At 45.4% G+C, this 17,632-nt stretch overlaps 9 protein-coding genes across 9 annotated transcripts; 4 read left to right on the top strand and 5 right to left on the bottom strand. All coding sequences in view use genetic code 12, as the record gives it.

Moving 5' to 3' along the window:
• Nucleotides 1-61: 61 nt before the first annotated feature.
• Nucleotides 62-2,323, bottom strand: MNN15 (putative alpha-1,3-mannosyltransferase; the record flags this gene model as incomplete). Its single annotated transcript, XM_029036912.2, has 1 exon — nucleotides 62-2,323. The coding sequence occupies one exon, from the start codon at nucleotides 2,321-2,323 to the stop codon at nucleotides 62-64; it is 2,262 nt and encodes a 753-aa protein (XP_028889009.2).
• A 1,752-nt stretch (nucleotides 2,324-4,075) lies between these two features.
• SEC21 (coatomer subunit gamma) lies at nucleotides 4,076-6,889 on the top strand (the record flags this gene model as incomplete). Its single annotated transcript, XM_029036913.2, has 1 exon — nucleotides 4,076-6,889. The coding sequence occupies one exon, from the start codon at nucleotides 4,076-4,078 to the stop codon at nucleotides 6,887-6,889; it is 2,814 nt and encodes a 937-aa protein (XP_028889010.2).
• A 72-nt stretch (nucleotides 6,890-6,961) lies between these two features.
• On the bottom strand, nucleotides 6,962-7,792 carry CJI96_0004663 (uncharacterized protein; the record flags this gene model as incomplete). The annotated part of the gene is made up of 1 exon (XM_029036914.1): nucleotides 6,962-7,792. The coding sequence occupies one exon, from the start codon at nucleotides 7,790-7,792 to the stop codon at nucleotides 6,962-6,964; it is 831 nt and encodes a 276-aa protein (XP_028889011.1).
• A 984-nt stretch (nucleotides 7,793-8,776) lies between these two features.
• Nucleotides 8,777-11,308, top strand: CJI96_0004664 (uncharacterized protein; the record flags this gene model as incomplete). Its single annotated transcript, XM_029036915.2, has 1 exon — nucleotides 8,777-11,308. The coding sequence occupies one exon, from the start codon at nucleotides 8,777-8,779 to the stop codon at nucleotides 11,306-11,308; it is 2,532 nt and encodes an 843-aa protein (XP_028889012.2).
• Nucleotides 11,309-11,411: 103 nt separating this feature from the next.
• On the bottom strand, nucleotides 11,412-11,699 carry MRPL37 (mitochondrial 54S ribosomal protein mL54; the record flags this gene model as incomplete). The annotated part of the gene is made up of 1 exon (XM_029036916.2): nucleotides 11,412-11,699. One exon carries the CDS (start codon nucleotides 11,697-11,699, stop codon nucleotides 11,412-11,414), a length of 288 nt encoding a protein of 95 aa, XP_028889013.1.
• A 299-nt stretch (nucleotides 11,700-11,998) lies between these two features.
• YBN5 (Obg-like ATPase) lies at nucleotides 11,999-13,189 on the top strand (the record flags this gene model as incomplete). The annotated part of the gene is made up of 1 exon (XM_029036917.2): nucleotides 11,999-13,189. The coding sequence occupies one exon, from the start codon at nucleotides 11,999-12,001 to the stop codon at nucleotides 13,187-13,189; it is 1,191 nt and encodes a 396-aa protein (XP_028889014.2).
• Nucleotides 13,190-13,385: 196 nt separating this feature from the next.
• CJI96_0004667 (uncharacterized protein) lies at nucleotides 13,386-14,063 on the top strand (the record flags this gene model as incomplete). The annotated part of the gene is made up of 1 exon (XM_029036918.2): nucleotides 13,386-14,063. One exon carries the CDS (start codon nucleotides 13,386-13,388, stop codon nucleotides 14,061-14,063), a length of 678 nt encoding a protein of 225 aa, XP_028889015.2.
• A 790-nt stretch (nucleotides 14,064-14,853) lies between these two features.
• CJI96_0004668 (uncharacterized protein) lies at nucleotides 14,854-15,909 on the bottom strand (the record flags this gene model as incomplete). Its single annotated transcript, XM_029036919.2, has 1 exon — nucleotides 14,854-15,909. The coding sequence occupies one exon, from the start codon at nucleotides 15,907-15,909 to the stop codon at nucleotides 14,854-14,856; it is 1,056 nt and encodes a 351-aa protein (XP_028889016.2).
• A 185-nt stretch (nucleotides 15,910-16,094) lies between these two features.
• Nucleotides 16,095-16,967, bottom strand: CJI96_0004669 (uncharacterized protein; the record flags this gene model as incomplete). Its single annotated transcript, XM_029036920.2, has 1 exon — nucleotides 16,095-16,967. The coding sequence occupies one exon, from the start codon at nucleotides 16,965-16,967 to the stop codon at nucleotides 16,095-16,097; it is 873 nt and encodes a 290-aa protein (XP_028889017.2).
• Nucleotides 16,968-17,632: the final 665 nt, after the last annotated feature.

A 17,632-nucleotide genomic window follows, 5' to 3' on the forward strand; every position in this document is an offset into this window, starting at 1 on the left:
TATTTATTTTAATGCAATGAACATGCCATCATCACTAAGTTCTAGGTACATGTAACGATTCTCATGAATCTATGCGTTGAATCTCGACGTGGGCAACTCCGGGTGAATGTGGGGAACCCTCATAGGATTGATAGGCGTCCAAGGGGGGCATCTGAACGTCAAGCTTTTGCATGGTTTTGATTCCTGAGATCCACATTTTTCCCAAATAGTCGTAGCGTGCTCTGTCTTCTTCGTTGAACGTGAAAACTGTTCCTGAGGAGTCGACTTTCCCTGTGTTGTTATAGCTTTCAATGGCATTGTATGCACAGTAGTAGTAATCTGTACAGCAGCGAGACTTGACCCAGCCCTTTTGAGGTTCGTAAGAGTCAATTTGATTGACACCATCCAACTCGTCAACATCCTTTTTACGATTCTTCAGCTCAAGTTTATAATTCACTTCCTCGGTGAGGTCTATGGGGCTTCCACGAGGACGCAAAGGAGGGATTGCTGGAGGCACCAAAGCATTCTTGATTCGAAGTGGCTCCTGGTACATTGCTTTTAGAATCTCTTTGTTACCAATAGCAGAAAATGGGAACTTGCGCTCATCCCTGCCGTAGCCATTCTTCTTACAAAAGGAGAACCCAGAGTTGATCCAGAGTATCTTACCAGAAGACGACATATGACCAGGATGGCTCAGGCAAACCTCTGAAGAAACAGAGCCATTGTACATTCTTCGTTGCGGGTCCGTGGTGAGCTCACCGACACTGGCAGCATCATATTTGCTCCAGCTGTAATTTTCGTCCCCCACAATAGACATTGCCAACCAGTACATTTCCTTGTCGCCCCAAATGGATGACTTGACGGGTTCTCCCCATAATGCAAGAGGAAGAATTGCCAAATTGGCAGCATAGTGCTTCTTCCTGTTAAACAATACAATTCCGGCTTCCTGGGTATGCCTCCAGCCTCTCATATACGGTGCATCCATCGTGTGCTCCGTGACAGGTTTGATACCTAGAGCAATGTCTAGACTGCTATGGCTATGTGGCATGAGCTTGGAGAAGTAATTGGTTTCGATCCAGTCGTTACTGTCTCTAAGCAGACGGTCTCTGAAGAAAAAAGCCCCGGTTTCTTTGTACTCAGGCGAGTCAAACATGCTCTGAGGCAGTTCTAAAGGAACAGCGTCAGCGTCCACCAAAATCACTTCTTTGAATGTGTTGAACATAAGAGCGAGAATTTTGTTGTTGTAGCCACTGAAGAACTGTTTGCCAATGAGTTTCATGGGTCTTTCGATGTTAACGAAGGTGAGGTGCTGGATGGGGAACTCTGATCCGTACTTGGCAGGATCATGAAGATCAACTTCTGGCATAACAGTTGTTAGGATTTTTTTGTCGGTGAATATTTCACCAAGAATTTCATCGATAGGCGCTACAGCCGCTCCCTGGAGCATCTTCTTCGACCGCATCAGAAGATCTCCTCTATAAACAATTTGAATGGGTAGCTTGTTGTTGAGCGCTCTTAACACTCGTATGAGGCGGGAAATGTCCTTTGAATATCTTGTTGCTGCAGAAATCACTATGCCTTTACCCTCGATGTGCTCATAGTAGTATTGTACGAGGGTATCGTCGGGCATATACTTTGGTTTGCCAGGAAACAGGTCCTCGACAAAAGTGTTGTCTGGAGGCTCGAACGTCGGGAGCTGGTCGTGAAAGAAAGGAGTCAACTTCCGAGCATACTTGCCCTGCAAATCCTTATCCGGGTCACCTCCGCTGAAAAAACAGTGGCCGTAACTTCTCACCACCGTCATGATATCGGCCATTTCCGTCTCGATAAGCTTTGTCAGGTTCACTCTATCCTGAAACCAGCCATTGATCTCGATTCTATCCTCCTCAGTGATCACGTCTGGCTCAGGATCTTTATCCTTCTTCTTCCGCTTCTTTACCGTATGATAGGCGTCCTCGAAGTAGCGGCCCTTGGCCACTGCGTGCTTGTCGTACAGGTTGTCATAAAACTGGGGCACTTCCCAATCGGGATGATTCTCATCGAGAAACTTGAAAAATTGCCGACACTTTTCATCGTGCGGTTTCTTGCTGAAGCTATCCCACCCTCCTATCGTCTTCTCGAACTTCTCTGTTAGAGAGTACTTGTACGAGGAGTAGTGCAAATCTCTGCGAACAAAGTAGTCGCTGGCGCCAAAGCCGATTTCCGAGAAGTCCCAATGGTAGTCGTCAAGCAAAGGGGAGAATTCAACAAAGTGGTAGCATATCAAGGTGAAGAGACATAGGCACACGATCGAGAGAAGTCCTTTCTTGCGAAGCTTGCCCGAGACCACGAAATACGATTTCATTGGAATAGTAGCGTGGCTTTAGTGCATCTGCCACCTTGCTTGGAGATTGTTGCCGACTATATAGAAAACAAATGAACCAGGGGATCCGTCCATTGGGCACATTAAGGCTGTGCTACTTTGTGTCTCCTCTACAGGCGATATGCGCGACATCTTGTGTCAAAGTAGAGGTACCGGAAAGATTTGTATGAGGTCACCGTGTGGAAGAAAGAACCGAGGCCAATAAAGCAACCATTTGCAGTAGTGGCTACTAAAAAAACCCGTGGTGGAGCCCTGTCCCATCCACGAGTCCAAATCATTCTTTCGTCGCTTCACCCGTGTTTGACGCAGGGGAGCCTAAGTGAGCCAGGGCCGGGCCAAACGCGACATTATCCGTCCAGACGGCTCACTGTACTGAGCGCTCCCTTGCAGCTCAGAAACCGGCGAGTAACGAAGTTTGCTCAACAAATTGTTAAACGAATTAATTCAATGAAGCCATTTGAGTCGTCAAATTCTGGATTTTTGGGCTTCTTGAGCGTCGCTGTAAAATCTCTTGGCGGCTCTTGGCTTCCTTCAATTTCCTCTCTCAGCAACCGCTAGTTAGGTTTCTCAGCTCACGCGGAGCAGTGGTACAAAAGTACCGAGGCGAGGGTCTGACACAAAGTGACCAAGACGGTAGTGCAAATTTCCACACGATGGAAATAGTAGATGGTACCTTGTTGGTCAATTCACGTTGCCGGCTTAAAACGTATGATATGGCTGCAGCTGAGGAAAGGGTCGTCCTTGGTTAAGAGAATTTGATATTGGAGTGAAGATGCCTCGCTATCTTAGGATTGCACTACGGGCAGCTTGGTAATTGTACCTTGTAGTTTGTAGACCGTGGACCATTCACACTTGGAGTTTGCCACTTCGAGTGAGAATTGCAGCCGCAATTGGTAGGCTATCAATCATGATTCTGCAAAACATCCAGATCTACCTTTCAATGGGCTTCGACCACAGCCAAATGGCTGCAAACGCAAATACCTCAATGACGAATAGCATCCTAAAGCTGTTGAAAACGGTTGTTCATACATATCATAGGCACCGAACTTGAAGAAAACATAATGAGGATATTCAGAGGTGATTCCGTTTTATCGTCACAGGTGGCCCACATTGTGGATTATGCGGCTTTCGAGCGCTCTGGTGGTATTAGAAGTGTGGTAGCTGTTCCCTGGACTCTCTAGTGCATCGGCCCTGCAGCTCTTGAAACACCATTCAAAATTCATCAAAATCAATAAATTATTCGGCGACGAACGCTGAATTATCAGTGTTTGTGGTGATAATGCAGTGGACTTCTTCACACAACGCTTTTTGGTTGCGAAAGTCTTTCTTTGCTTGAAAACCTGGAATTACGATTCCACAGGGAGCGACAGAAATCAGAGATTGTTCAAATAATTATTAAGACCTTCCGGATTCGCCTTACTCATTTTACTTCTTCGTCTCTCTACCCTCCCCACGCTGCCTACGTAGAGCACCTTACTTACTAGCAGGTTTAAGTCATTTACAACTTCATATTAGACCATTTGCCAAATTTGCAACATACTGGACTCCTTTTGGCTAACCAGTACTCTGCGACGAACTCACCACAAGCCAATTTCATATATTTTAGATCCTACTAGCCACTCTGCCTCCAACTCCGTCACGTGACCCCACCCAGTGTGTGCCGCGCTCAAATTATCTTGTTACACGTAGAACCAAAAAACAATTACCATCGACATCCAACCTCCTCTGGTCAACATGTCTGTCCTGTCCTACAAGTCCCAGGACCCGTACAGTCTGGCATCTGTGCCAGACAAAATGGCAGTGTTCCAGGAGTGCTTGCAACAGTTCAATGCCCTGCCGGTGGACGCGAAAAAGTGTCGACAGTTGTTGGCTAAGCTCTTGCGCTTGATCTACCAAGGGGAGCTGTTTCCGCTGCAAGAGTCAACGACGTTGTTTTTCTCTATCTCCAAGTTGTTCCAGCACAAGAACTCCTCGTTGCGTCAGTTGGTGTACTTGACTATCAAGGAGCTTTCGGCGACCTCGCAGGATATTTTGATGGTGACTTCTTCAATCATGAAGGATATCCAGTCGGGTCTGTTGATTTATAAGCCTAACGCCATTAGAACGCTCTCCAAAGTGTTGGATCCAACCACCGTATCTGCATCAGAGAGATTGTTCAAAAACTGTTTGGTTGACAAGAACCCAATTGTGTCCTCTGCAGCATTGATCTCCTCCTACAACTTGTTGCCTATTGCCAAAGACGTGGTGAAGCGCTTCACTAATGAAACGTTGGAGACCATCCAGTCATACAAGCAGTTTCCACTGGATCAGTTCCAGTTGCACGAGTACTACGGCGCTTCAACTACAAACTTACCTGCGAACTCGTACATGTACCAGTACCATGCATTGGGCTTGTTATATCAATTGAGAAATCACGACAAGATGTCATTGATGAAACTTATCACCAGTTTGGCGGACGGCCCCGCCCTCAAAAACTCCTTGTCCATAATCCAACTCATCAGGTACATCAACAAAGTATTGTTGGATGACGAGTCCCTCATCACCCACTTGCACCCTATCTTGGCGGGCTTCTTGAAACACAAGTCTGACATGGTGGAATTGGAGGCTTGTAAGACATTGATTGGCTTGCAGCATCTCATAAAGGAGGATGACTTCATGAACATTATTCTTACTCTTCAAAAATTGTTGAGCGTTCCAAGAACTGCAACGAGGTTTGCAGCAGTGAGATTGATCAACAAAATCTCGATAAAGCACCCAGAGAAGATCATGGTGGTGAACCTAGAGTTGGAAGGCTTGATCAATGACAGCAATAGATCTGTCTCCACCTTGGCCATCACAACCTTATTGAAGACCTTGGGTGTCGGTACCGTTGAATCTGCTTCTGCCTCCAGCTCCGAGAATGTGGACAGATTGATTTCTAAGATGACATCGATGATGGATGAAATTACCGAAGACTTCAAGATCACAATAATAGAGGCCATCGAGAACTTAGCTCTTAAGTTCCCATCCAAGCATAAGAAGCTTGTGTCGTTCCTTTCCGACTTATTGAGAGACGATGGCACTTTGCAATTGAAGTCAAGTATCGTCGATGCCTTGTTTGACTTGATCAAATTTTTGTCCGATAAGTCTGCTAAGCAGCTCATCTTGATGAACTTGTGTGAGTTCATCGAAGACTGTGAATACACAGAATTGTCTGTGAGAATATTACACTTGTTGGGTGACGAGGGTCCAGCCACTGCCAATCCGTCGTACTATATCAGACACATCTACAATAGATTGGTTTTGGAGAATTCCATAGTCAGATCGTCCGCTGTCATTGCCTTATCCAAATTCGCTGTTCAATGCGATGAGACTGTTGCACAGAACGTCAAAATTTTGCTCAGTAGATGTTTGAACGATGTTGATGATGAAGTTAGAGATCGTGCATCTTTGTCATTGAGTTTCATCGACAGTAAACGTCCTCAGTTGGTCGTCACAGAAGTGGGTTTCAATTTGGCGGCTTTGGAAAGCAAGTTGTCTCATTACCTCAATGACGAAAGTAACTTTGGACATAAGTTTGACATCGATGAGATTCCATTGCTTAGTAAGGAGGAGCAGAAATCTCTTGAGTACAATACGAAGATTAAGAAGTTGGAGAAGACTGATGATGTTGAGATTGAGAGCGAGAAGTCCTCCGCAGGCACAAGATCTAAGGAGGAGTCTCAAGGTGCAAGTGACAATGCTCAAGAGTATTTGAGACAACAAGAGTACGCTGCCAACTTGTCTAGTATTCCAGAATTTGCTGGTCATGGTAAGTTGACGAGTTCCTCCGCCTCGCCATTGTATTTGACTGACAGGGAGAATGAGTTCGTTGTTACCGTTGTCAAACACTTCTTTGTGGAGACACAAAAACTTATATTGCAGTTCGATGTGACGAACACTTTGTCATCCTTGGTATTGCAGGATGTCAGTGTTGTTGCTCAGCCGGACAACGAGCTCTACGAGGAGGAGTTCACCCTCCCATTGGCTGAATTGAAGCCTGAGCAAACAGGAAGCACCTATGTATCATTCAACACGCCGGCCATCGGTGATGACGATCTTCTTGCAGCTTTCGGAAACACTCTTATATACACTTCGAAGGATACTATCGATGAAGAAGGCAACATAGATCCAGCTGATGAAGGCATCGAAGATGAATACCAGATTGACGACTTGGAGGTAACAGCTGGTGACTTCATTCAGCCAATGTACAACTCCAATTTTACTAGCATCTTTGACCAGTTGCCCGAAAGCGAAGGCAGTGTGGTGACAATCGGTGGTGTTTCCAACTTGGAGAACGCTGTCAACAAGTTGAAGAAGAGTTTGAACGCTATGCCATTGGATGGCTCCGACTACGTTCCAGCCGACCTGACCGCCCACGTTTTGAAGTTGCTAGGAAAAGATTTGTGGGGTGGAAAAGTCGGAGTGTTGGTGAGACTTGCGCAAACCCAGGGTAAAGTTGTTGCTAAGTTGCAGGTGAAGGGAGAGACACCAGGCTTCGCAGGGGTGGTTGCCAATGGAGTGCAGTAGACATGAAAACGATTACATAAACTATAAAATCTTATCAAGTATAATCATTTTCGTAATGAATGAAAGTAGGGTTTATGAATGCAGTGATTGGCGTTGCTTCAACGCTTTGTAGAAAATTCCACCAGATAAATAAACGAGCAAAGCGGCCAACAAGATGAGAACAAATATCCAAATGGCAGCTAGGTTGTCAGCTTTAGCTGCTGTAGGACACGCTAGGTGAGAGCGAACCTCGAAGAAGTACGTACACTCGTCGACCGCGGCAACGTAGGATACATGTGCTTTAGTTAACATATCTCTGTCACAAGTAAACGTGAGTATGGTTCTCCTTCTAAGAGGGGTGCCATCTTTGAACGTCATCCCATTGCAATTTGATCCGTTCTCATAAGTCAAGGTGAGTTTCTTGCCCTTGAACATGGGTCTTGTAGATACCTGGCCCATCAGAATATAGCGACCTGTTTCCTGGTCAATATAGTACGCCCCAACCTGAGAGGCGTTTAGCGAGTCTACAACCTCTACATTCGGTAGAAGGTGTCTCTTTATGGCACCCAGACACACGCCCACGGTATAGTTATGACCAGAGTCGTAGCCTTTGGCAGACCACAGAAGTTGTTTCACATCGTGGCCATGGCCAGCCACCACTGACAAGCCACGCAAGTCAATAAAGCCCTTATGAGGAGAGAGCACCGTACAGGGGTCGAGTTCGAGCTCATCGTGATCAGAATGTGGCGCTGCCGACTCACCTTCCTTCAGAGGTTCTTGCACCTCATGCACCAAATTGTATAGGGAGGGAAACGCGTGCGGTTCAAGCGAGTGCTGGGGTCGTTGCTCAACAATAAAGAGACCAACGGCCACGAATATGGCCACCGCTAGGAGTGCCAAGCGGCGGGTATAGCGGGGCGGCATGAAAAAGTGTTGAGGTTTATCGAGGAGTTGAAGATGATGATGTTCGCACCGATGAGGCTTAATACAAGGTACTTAAACCGAAGAAGGAGTTGACCAGTAGGAGCATAAATATGCTATGGATTTCGAAGGATGAAAGAGAATGAATTAGTAGGAGAAGGGTTTGTAAGGGGTTTTTGGTTGAAGTACTTGGAAGTAAAAGATTTTTTGAGGAAGTGAAAAGTAGTTGTACTGAAGAGGAGTTATCAAGTAGCCTCGTCGCGGGCGATTATATAAGAGAAGTGGAATTTGTTGTTGGTGAGATGAATTGAATCAGATTCAGTCAGACCATATCGTGGAAATGGCTATCTTGATTTTTAGCATAGGATTGAGCTTGTCAGAGAAAGTGTGCTCTTGCTAAACTGGCCTGTATTTTGCAGCCACTAGGTGATAATGCGCTCAAAGAGGAAAAACGTCAAGAGAGGTTGAGACGGTCAACGAAATAACGATGAAATGAAAAAACAAAATGGGCAAGCAAACTGAAAGACACTGGATGTATGTGACATTCTTTGTTTTAAAATCAGTCATTATATGCTTTGCATCTGGTATAGAAAGGATTGCCAGCCACGACAATCACTGAATTATATGTATTGCGGTCTGTCTCTTAGTGAAAAGGGTAACGGAGTGAACAAATATGACCATTTTTGGAATCTCGTTGCAATTCAGACCACCAAGAGGTGTTCTCAATTGCTTCCCCCTATTCACCATGCGCTCACCATCACCGCTGTTTCTACAAACACTCCAGAAGTACAAAGTAGCCAAACATACGAGAATTTATGAAACAAGCCGACATTTTAATTCACCAGATACAGTGAAAATCTGTTTCTCCTGGCCTTCTGGCTTTCAATCCACCTTGTCTTCTGGTATTGCACGTGACCACACTCGTAACTCACACTGTAGCGCGTGCAGCCCTGTTGCTTTGGACCTCAAACATCACCTTCTTCCACAATGGATCCTTGGAATAGTAGTGTGTCTCAGGGAGTCATAGGCGGTATGCCTCCTCTCTTTGACTACTCAGATCCGCTTTTGTCTCGTCTTTTGGACACAAAGAAGGCACTTCAGAACTCAGTTGATGCTTCCAACGAGATCACCGAAAACGAAGAGGACCAGGTGCCCAGAGTGTCGGCGCAATTCCAATTCTTATCGGCTGTTTGTGAAGGCGACCTCATTACTGTCGAGTCTGTCGCCAAGGATCACCCGGAAGTGGTGCATCAGATGTACCCACAAGATGAAGGCGTGTCTCCACTTATCTTTGCAGTGGCTTTCGACCACCAGGATGTCGCCGAGTCGCTCTTGTCTACACATGGCGTCGACCCCGATGTTGCTGACGAGACACCAATTGGATATTCGCCGCTAATGTGGGCAGTGCACTTGAGAAACTTACACATGGTGAAGCTTCTTCTAGATTATCAAGCAGATCCTTACAATGCGCCCAAAGGCGATGGCAAGGATGCTGTGTCATTGGTCACAATGGAGGACCCAACCATGTATGAATTTTTCAGAAGCCATAATCTATTGAATAGGGGTCTGAACAGAGAGAGTGAGGTATATGAGTCCGACCCCTTCCAACACGACTCCACGGACTTGGACCCTGTCACGCATCAGATCCGGATGCAGACAGCTGGATTATCACTTGACATGGATGATGACGACGACGATGTTCGGGAGAAGGAGTTGGATGAAGAGGCCGAGTTATCCCTCGACACTGAACTCGTGCAAACCCCACCATACGATTACGAGAAGCTTCTCCCAGAGCAGTTCATCAAGTTTACTGACTCCGACATTACTTCCTTACTTGACTACATCTTTGGGTTGAGAACAACGAATACCTCATTGCAGCATTCTACAAAAGTTCCGGCAGCAATTGTCTTTCAACTAGTGAGATACTCTCATTTTAAGGTCCACAGTAAGGAATTGACGGAATTCTTGTTTGAGTGTTTTGTCGCTAGGTTGCGCACAGTTACTAACACAAAATCAGGTGTGTTTAATATGGCTGTAGCGGAACAAAACGGCGACAAAACAGCGGCATTGCTAGGTGCCGGCGACATTGTGTTGTTGAGTTATTGGCTCTCAGCCATACAATTTTTGCATTTCTACTTTGCCAAGGCCAACTTGTATCATGACTATCCTGCGTTTCTCCAAGAGTTTGTGAACATCACGCAGTCATTGATTGCAACTCTTTCATTTTCGATCAACACGAGACTTAATCTTCTTGTCGATGACTGCTTGCTCAAGTTCACAAACTTAGTGGACGTATCCTCAGTGTTGTACGCCAAGGACTGGAACCTTTTCAAAAACAAGCCAAATATCAAGGATCAGCCTAGTACATACGACGATATTTTGGATATGCTTTACCCTCCCACTATGAAAGAGTTGATGAAGCCTTCTCCTCTCAAGTATGTTCAAGTTCTCGGGGCTCTTGACTATGTTCTCAAGATTCACGACGTTGATCCTCTCTTGAGACTTCAGACATATTCTCAAGTATTTTACTATATCAACGCTATAATTTTCAACAGGATCATGGCAAATTCCAAATTATGTTCACGTGCAAAAGCGATCCAGATCCGTCTCAATGTGTCTACCTTGGAAGATTGGCTAAGATCACACAATTACAGCATTTACAAGCCTGATAAGGCAGGCGGACTAATTGACTTACTTGAGCCAGAAGAAGGCGGCCACCAACTCAAGCTTCACAACTTACTTGATGAGTCTTCAAATACTGAAGGGAATGTCCCCAACAACAAGGACCCCCATAGTCTTGCATTCTACTATAGATCATTGTATCATATTGGCAAAAGCCAGTTAATGCCCACCATAGAGTTGTTGCAATGGTTGCAATGCATGTCGGCTCTCAAAGATGAGGAAAGTCTCATCAACACAATCAATCAATTTGATACCCTTAATTACTTCCAACTTTTCAAGGTTGCCAACAAACTCTATAGATACGAGGTGGACGAGGAGAAACTACCAAAACCACTTGTCCAGTATCTAAAGCGACTCATGAACGAACAAGGAGAGACGCAAATCAGCCGAAGCCTTTTGCATTACATGACGCAAAGTACATTCTTGCTGAAGGAGTTGTACATATACCTCAACCCTAACTATATTTTCGGGGTTGCCTTGCCTAATTTGAACGAGCTAATAGTTCGGTACGGTGCTGGATTGGGTGGCGTGAAAGCTCTTCGGGCGAAGAAGTTCCAGCCCACCCTTCCAGTTACAGTGTTGGACGATGTTGATGAAATTTTGACCAAGAATAGAGAGTCCAATGTTAACGACACCTACGACTACGAAGAGAGGTCGCATGATGATGACAATGAAGCTGTTGCTGGCGGTAACGGTGATGAGAATGGGCTCGATGAACGCTCAGGATTTGATTCTAGTGCACGGTCTTTCAAGGGTGACGAGCTTTTTAAGACGGCACAGGTTCCCCTGATTGTAGCGCACAGAGACTGGGGTGACAATGAGGAAAACCCTTGGTAATAGAAATACATGTGTCATCATTGTATTGCGTGTATTAGCACAGATATGCTAACTTTTGTATGTACATAAGCTGAAGTGAAAGGACATGCTAGAATTTGGAGGGTTACATTTGTGAGACAAAATTGTTATTCTTGATCTTGGCATTGTTGGCCTTGTTGATCTGTTTTTTCCTCCACTTCATGATGTCTGTCTCCTTCAATTGTTGATCCATCTTTTCTTTGTTGAGGCAGTCCCACAACCATTCAGGGTACTCTTCATCTTTCAAGGCGACTGGTTCATCACCAGATTTCCTGATTTTGAGGTTAAGCACCGTACCAGCAGGACAAATCGATTCTCTAGCAGCAACAGAAGCTGATAGGCTTCTTGTAGCGAGGAAACGAAGAGGAAGCATGGATTTCCAGTTATAAGAAGATGCAGTTTGTATGAACTTGATGATGATAAGGTCGTGTCTTGCACAAATATATCTCTAACGTCAATATACTGGGTATATAGCTACTTCAGGATTTCATGAGGATTTACGATCAAGCCAAAAAGATCTACCGGTAAAGAAAGCTCGTAGTTGTACTTCATTGATCTCTTTCCACGTGACGACGTTCGCCTGAGTGCGTTCATATAGACTCGCAAGATGTAGGTTGCGAAAAAAAAATCGCCGAAAAATGGAAGGTTTGAGTATTCTCATCTTTAGCTAATATGGCCCCAAAAAAGAAAGGACCCGTTGAAAAACCAATTTTGCTCGGAAGACCAGGCAACAACTTGAAGTCTGGTATTGTCGGCTTAGCCAACGTCGGCAAGTCCACCTTCTTCCAGGCAATCACCAGATGTCCCTTGGGAAACCCCGCAAACTACCCATTCGCTACCATCGAGCCAGAAGAAGCTCGTGTCATTGTTCCAAGTCCTCGTTTCGACAAATTGTGTGAATTGTACAAGCCTAAGTCGGAAGTCCCAGCTTTCATGACCATTTACGACATTGCCGGTTTGACTAAAGGTGCCAGTGCAGGTGAAGGTTTGGGTAACAATTTCTTGGCCAACATCAGAGCTGTTGATGCCATTTACCAGGTTGTCAGATGTTTCGAAGATTCCGAGATCATCCACATTAATGACGAGGTCAACCCTGTAGCTGACTTGGAGATCATCAAGGATGAGTTGAGATTGAAGGACATTGAATTCGCAACCAAGCATTTGGAGGGTATTGAGAAGATCACCAAGAGAGGTGGCCAGTCTTTAGAAGTGAAGCAAAAGAAGGAGGAGGCCGAATTGGTCAAGAGAATCATCCAGCTCTTGGAAGACGGTGGCAGAGTGGCCAACCAGAAGTGGACACAGAAGGAGGTTGAGGTGATCAACTCTATGTTCCTCTTGACGGCCAAGCCATGTATTTACTTGCTCAACTTGAGCGAACGTGACTATGTGAGAAAGAAGAACAAGTGGTTGTTGAAGATCAAGGAGTGGGTTGACGCCAACTCCCCTGGTGACGTGATCATCCCTATCTCTGTGTCGTTGGAGTCTCACTTGTCTCAATTGGAGACTGACGAGGAGAGAGACGCCTACTGCAAGGAGATTGGCGCTCAGTCCATCTTGCCCAAGGTCATCACTACCATGAGACAGAAGTTGGACTTGATCTCCTTCTTCACATGTGGTCAAGACGAGGTGAGAGAGTGGACCATCAGAAGATACTATACCGCTCCGCAGGCCGCTGGTGTCATCCACACAGATTTGGAGAGAACGTTCATCTTAGCCAATGTCATGAAATACGACGACTTGATCGAGCTAGGCGACGAAGCCACTGTCAAGGCCAATGGTAAGTTGATGCAGAAGGGTAAGGACTACTTTGTCGAGGATGGTGATATCTTGCACATCAAGGCTGCCGAGGGTAAGGCAAGATAAGTTAATAGAGTTGTAGCAGTGCATGACGTTTGGAATGAATTGTAGGCATAACAATTTGGCTGATGTATGTGTTGGAATTTCCGTGCTGGACTACGGGGCTTCTAGTGTGGCATGCTCACGACCTTGGGTTTCGCAGTCCACTTTTTTCAACTTATAGCATTACTCAATTTCCAACTGTAACTACTCAATTCATCATATGTTTAGAAGTGCCCGCCTCAATCGCTTTTGTATCAAACGATACAGCACACCGCCTAAACAATTTGGTGACCCTCACCATGTGCCTCCTCAACATGAACCCACACAGGCCCCACCAAAGAGCCTAACACAGTTTGAGGACCTACAACGTCAGGAGGAAGCGCAACAAAAAAACCGCTTCGGCAGGGTTGCTCTCAGTATAGTTCTTAACATAGTGCCGCTTGTTGTAGTATGGAAGTACTACAGTGACAAGTTAGAGAGGGTCAAAGAGGAGTCTGAGAGGCAGGCTATTGCGGCTCAAAGAATTATCAATAGAGAACACATCAAGGCAGGGATGCTCGTTACGGACGTTGATCGGCTAAACAAAAGAATACAAGCACGAATGGGTCTTCACATTGCAATGCTTAGGAAACAACTCGCAGACGTCGGTATCGATCCTGTTAGCTCAGATAAGACTGTTGACGAGTTTACTAAAACAGTTGACAATATTACAGATCTGCATCGAGCTCAAGAGCCCGCCTTCATGAGATATACTCCCCAACCGGCAGAGTATAAGGATGATCCTAAATTCTTTCAGGCTATAGAGAGACTCAAGCAGAGAATTAGTCATCAGGAACAACCTACAATGACCACAGAAGCACCACATGAGCTATCATCGTCTAAAAGCCCAAGTTCATAGAGCGATACATTCTTGTTTCCATCTTTATCTTCTTCAACTATGTATAAAGATCCTGGCCCTGTTCAGCAGGTAGTGCACAGTTACCCGCACTGGGGCAGGGCGCCATAAGACAGAGGAAAATTTCTCACGTTACAATTTCTTCTTCATACAATGTCTTTAGTAGGCGCCCATTAGAGTCACGGTTTGCATGATCACTTCCACATGTAGACAGCGCCACTGTGTGGCCCTTCGTGCTCGGGTAAGCCTTAGATCAATAGTTTCTCCGGCCCTTTGTGTCGTGCTGCTACTCAGCAGTTACGCGGCTCGTAACTTACATGCTTTCAACAGTGGCCCTTGAGTGAGGCCATGATACGGTCACCGGGCTTCGTAGCACTAGTTCCCTGCCACATGTTCTGCCTTTGTTTATGTTTACTTTAACAACTCGGCATCTATCTTGCCCAACAGTCTCTGCTTGAGCTTTGTCTGTAGCAAGTTGAACTTGGGGCAGCACACGCTCTGTGCCTCCGGGCCGTTCTTCTCGTAGAATTCTTTGCAACACTTGTACAACTCATCGATAACTTTGGTACACTTGGATTCATTGTACCCATTGCTCTGTAAGCAGTCTTGGATAGCACATGCATGGGGCTTGCACTCACTTCCAACTTCCTCGGACATCGCTAAGAAGGGTAGATACTTCGGATTTTAGTATAGAAGGAATGGAAGAAGCAACTGTTGAATACTTTGCTCTTGTGCGGTTGGTCCCGAAATTTGTTAGCGCATCACGTGCGCAAGCTTGCCTCCCACACGGACATTATACGATGGTTGGATCCAAGTCAGCATGGAAATCGTCCTCGTCATACTCACTAGGCTCATAGATGACCAAAGGAATAAACTCGTTCTTTTCAGCTTGCTTTCTGAAGCTCTTGATCCTGTAGACGTAGAATGCGGCGCAGGAGGAGAACACCGACACCAAGATTGCAATCAATCCCCAACGTGACAAGTGCCAGCGAAGCCCTTCTATTTCTGACCTCATGGCCATGGTGAAATCTGTAGTAATCTTGTGATTTATCTCCTTGATTCGTAACATGATGTTTTTGCTCATGAGGGTATTCTCAGATTTCTGGTCATTGATAGCAACCTGAATGTCGTTCTTCATCTGGATGAAATGGTTATTTAAATCATCTCTAATAGTCCCAAAATCCCGCTCTAAGACGTTGATTTGATTAATCAGCTCGTTAATGTGATGCTCACGGTTTCGCGTGATGTCGACATTGAGTTCTTGCTGAGCGCTTTCAAAGAGGTATCTTTCGTTCTCAAGCTCATACTCCTGTGAGTATTTCGTCGAAAGCTTCAGAAGCTTCGAGTTAAGCTGAACAATGAGAAGGTTGATAATCTCATCGCTTTGCTCTGGGGTGAACCCTGCTCGCGTGAGCTGCTTGTATACGTCGTATGTATCAATGTATGGTTCCATCTTGTCAAAAATGGTGGTAAGAAAATCCTCAGGTATTTCCTCGTCTACTTCGGCGTTTTCCGGCTTCATCGTATCCGGTGGCACCACCACTGGATTGGAGAAGTTGAAAAGGGAGGCTGACTCTGGGCTTGCAATCTTGGTATCAGCGTCAGAGACCTCTGGGTGTTCGCTCGAAGACTTCTGTTCTTTATCTCTAACCTCCTCGTGGCTTTTGGCCTCTGCAAACGCCCTGCCTTGGAATGTAGAGAATTGTCGGCTAAATGAACTCTTCTGTATTGATCTTTTTCCCACAAAGGGACTGATGCCGGACACAGACACTCTGCAGGTAATGATAGGTCGTCGAAGAGCCCACGCCAATACTCTGCTGTAGTAAAGGGGATCTATTTGTTTTGGCATAGGGAGTTTTGCTAGGACGCACAAGAGTGGTATATCTAAACAACTAATAGATTGATAGATGGGCTTGTGTGCAGGCTATCACCAACACTTACGGTACTAGTCGTGTGCCAGCGAGAGAGCAGAGACAGAGGTGGATGTTCTCCTTGTAAAGCAGCTAAGATTTTTTTGATGACAGTTTTACCTTCCTACTCTTCTTGGATTTGATCCAGGAAGTGTTTCACCGCCTCATTAAAGTTAGTGCGGCTGAATTCGCGAGCGGTGGGAGTTACTAACGGCGCTCCCTCACACAAAAATGACAGAAGAGTGACCATTTCGAAAGCCTGGTTTGTCGCTATGACGAGGCCAAACTCCTCACGAAGTGGCATCTTAGACCGTGTGGCAATATAAACCATCATGCTGTCTGCTCGCTTCGCGTTCTTCTCATCGCCCACAGCGAACTCCTCCACCACGTCTACCTCTCTAACTACTTGCACAGTACCTTTCTTCTCTTCTTTCAAGAACGACGTTAAATCCTCGATCGTGTTATCTTCAGATACATCATATGGGCTGTAGAAACATACTGTCTGCACGGTCTCCAACTCCCAGCACCATTGCACGAGGTAGGCAAGCTCGGTTGCCAAGCGGGCCCTCTCTTTGGCAACGTGTAGTTCTTTCAGCTTCGTGTACTCAAAAAACGATGCTCGGTATCGGCTAAGCTCCTCTTCACTAGGATGGTGCATTCTTTTGTCAGCGTCCAAGTATGCTTGCGGCTCCTTAGGACACATTTCCATGAAAGGTGCAATCGAGGCTATCAAGGCCACACTTCGTGGAATGACTAACCCAGCTTCTTTGCCACGGACCCAATTTGCGAAGGTTACGTTTGGCAACGATGGCAAGAGACCAAGCGTTCGGTGAACAACGTGTTTCTCAAACACGGCCTTGGTGACAACCTTGAACAAAAAGGAGTAGCACTTCGCCCTGACCACCTCAAACGTAGGGTATTTTGAGTTTTGATCGACATTTCTCATTGATTTGAGCTCATTAGGATCGAAGTCCAAAAGAAGCCTGGTGAAACTCATAATGTAGTGGGAAAGCAAGAAAAAGGTGGGAAATTTGCCCGCTTATATAGGGTCCTGTCCACTTTTTTGCAGCCATGGGGCGCTAGGCGAACACGATGTGGGGGTCACCAATGTACTACTAAAACGAACAAAAGTATATGGGAGGTTTAATTTTTGTTAGCTCAATGGATCTAGAATTGGCTTTATATTGCTGAATTGTACAATGCAATCTTAGTGATTGTCGATAATTCCTTCTGGTTCTCAGACTTGGAGGAAGCAGATTTCTTGACAGAGTATTCTACATTCTCGACAAGAGATGGCTCTCTGGGTGAAACTTCGCTCTAAAGATGAGCGTCAAATATGAGGACCGTGCCAAATCTCGGGAATTATGGCAGGTCCGAATTCTCCAACTATAAAGATTCTCACACTAAATAAAGTGCCCTCAGTATTGATATCCACATCATTCGGACCCTCGATATTAGAACAGGCAATGACATTCACAACATAAAACAACGATATAAAAAATTTCTTTTCAATGACGACAACTTTTTCTATAGGAAGCAATTTTGGCTCAAACTTACATTCGCCCTCTACGGAATACTGGTTTCCTCTGATCTCGATATCCTCAAATGTCCCTCCTAGAAGAGCATCGACGCAAAATGAAAAAAAAAAAAAAAAAAAAAACA

Source organism: Candidozyma auris, chromosome 5 (genome assembly GCF_003013715.1).
Source record: "Candidozyma auris chromosome 5, complete sequence".
In the NCBI taxonomy this organism is placed as follows: domain Eukaryota; kingdom Fungi; phylum Ascomycota; class Pichiomycetes; order Serinales; family Metschnikowiaceae; genus Candidozyma; species Candidozyma auris.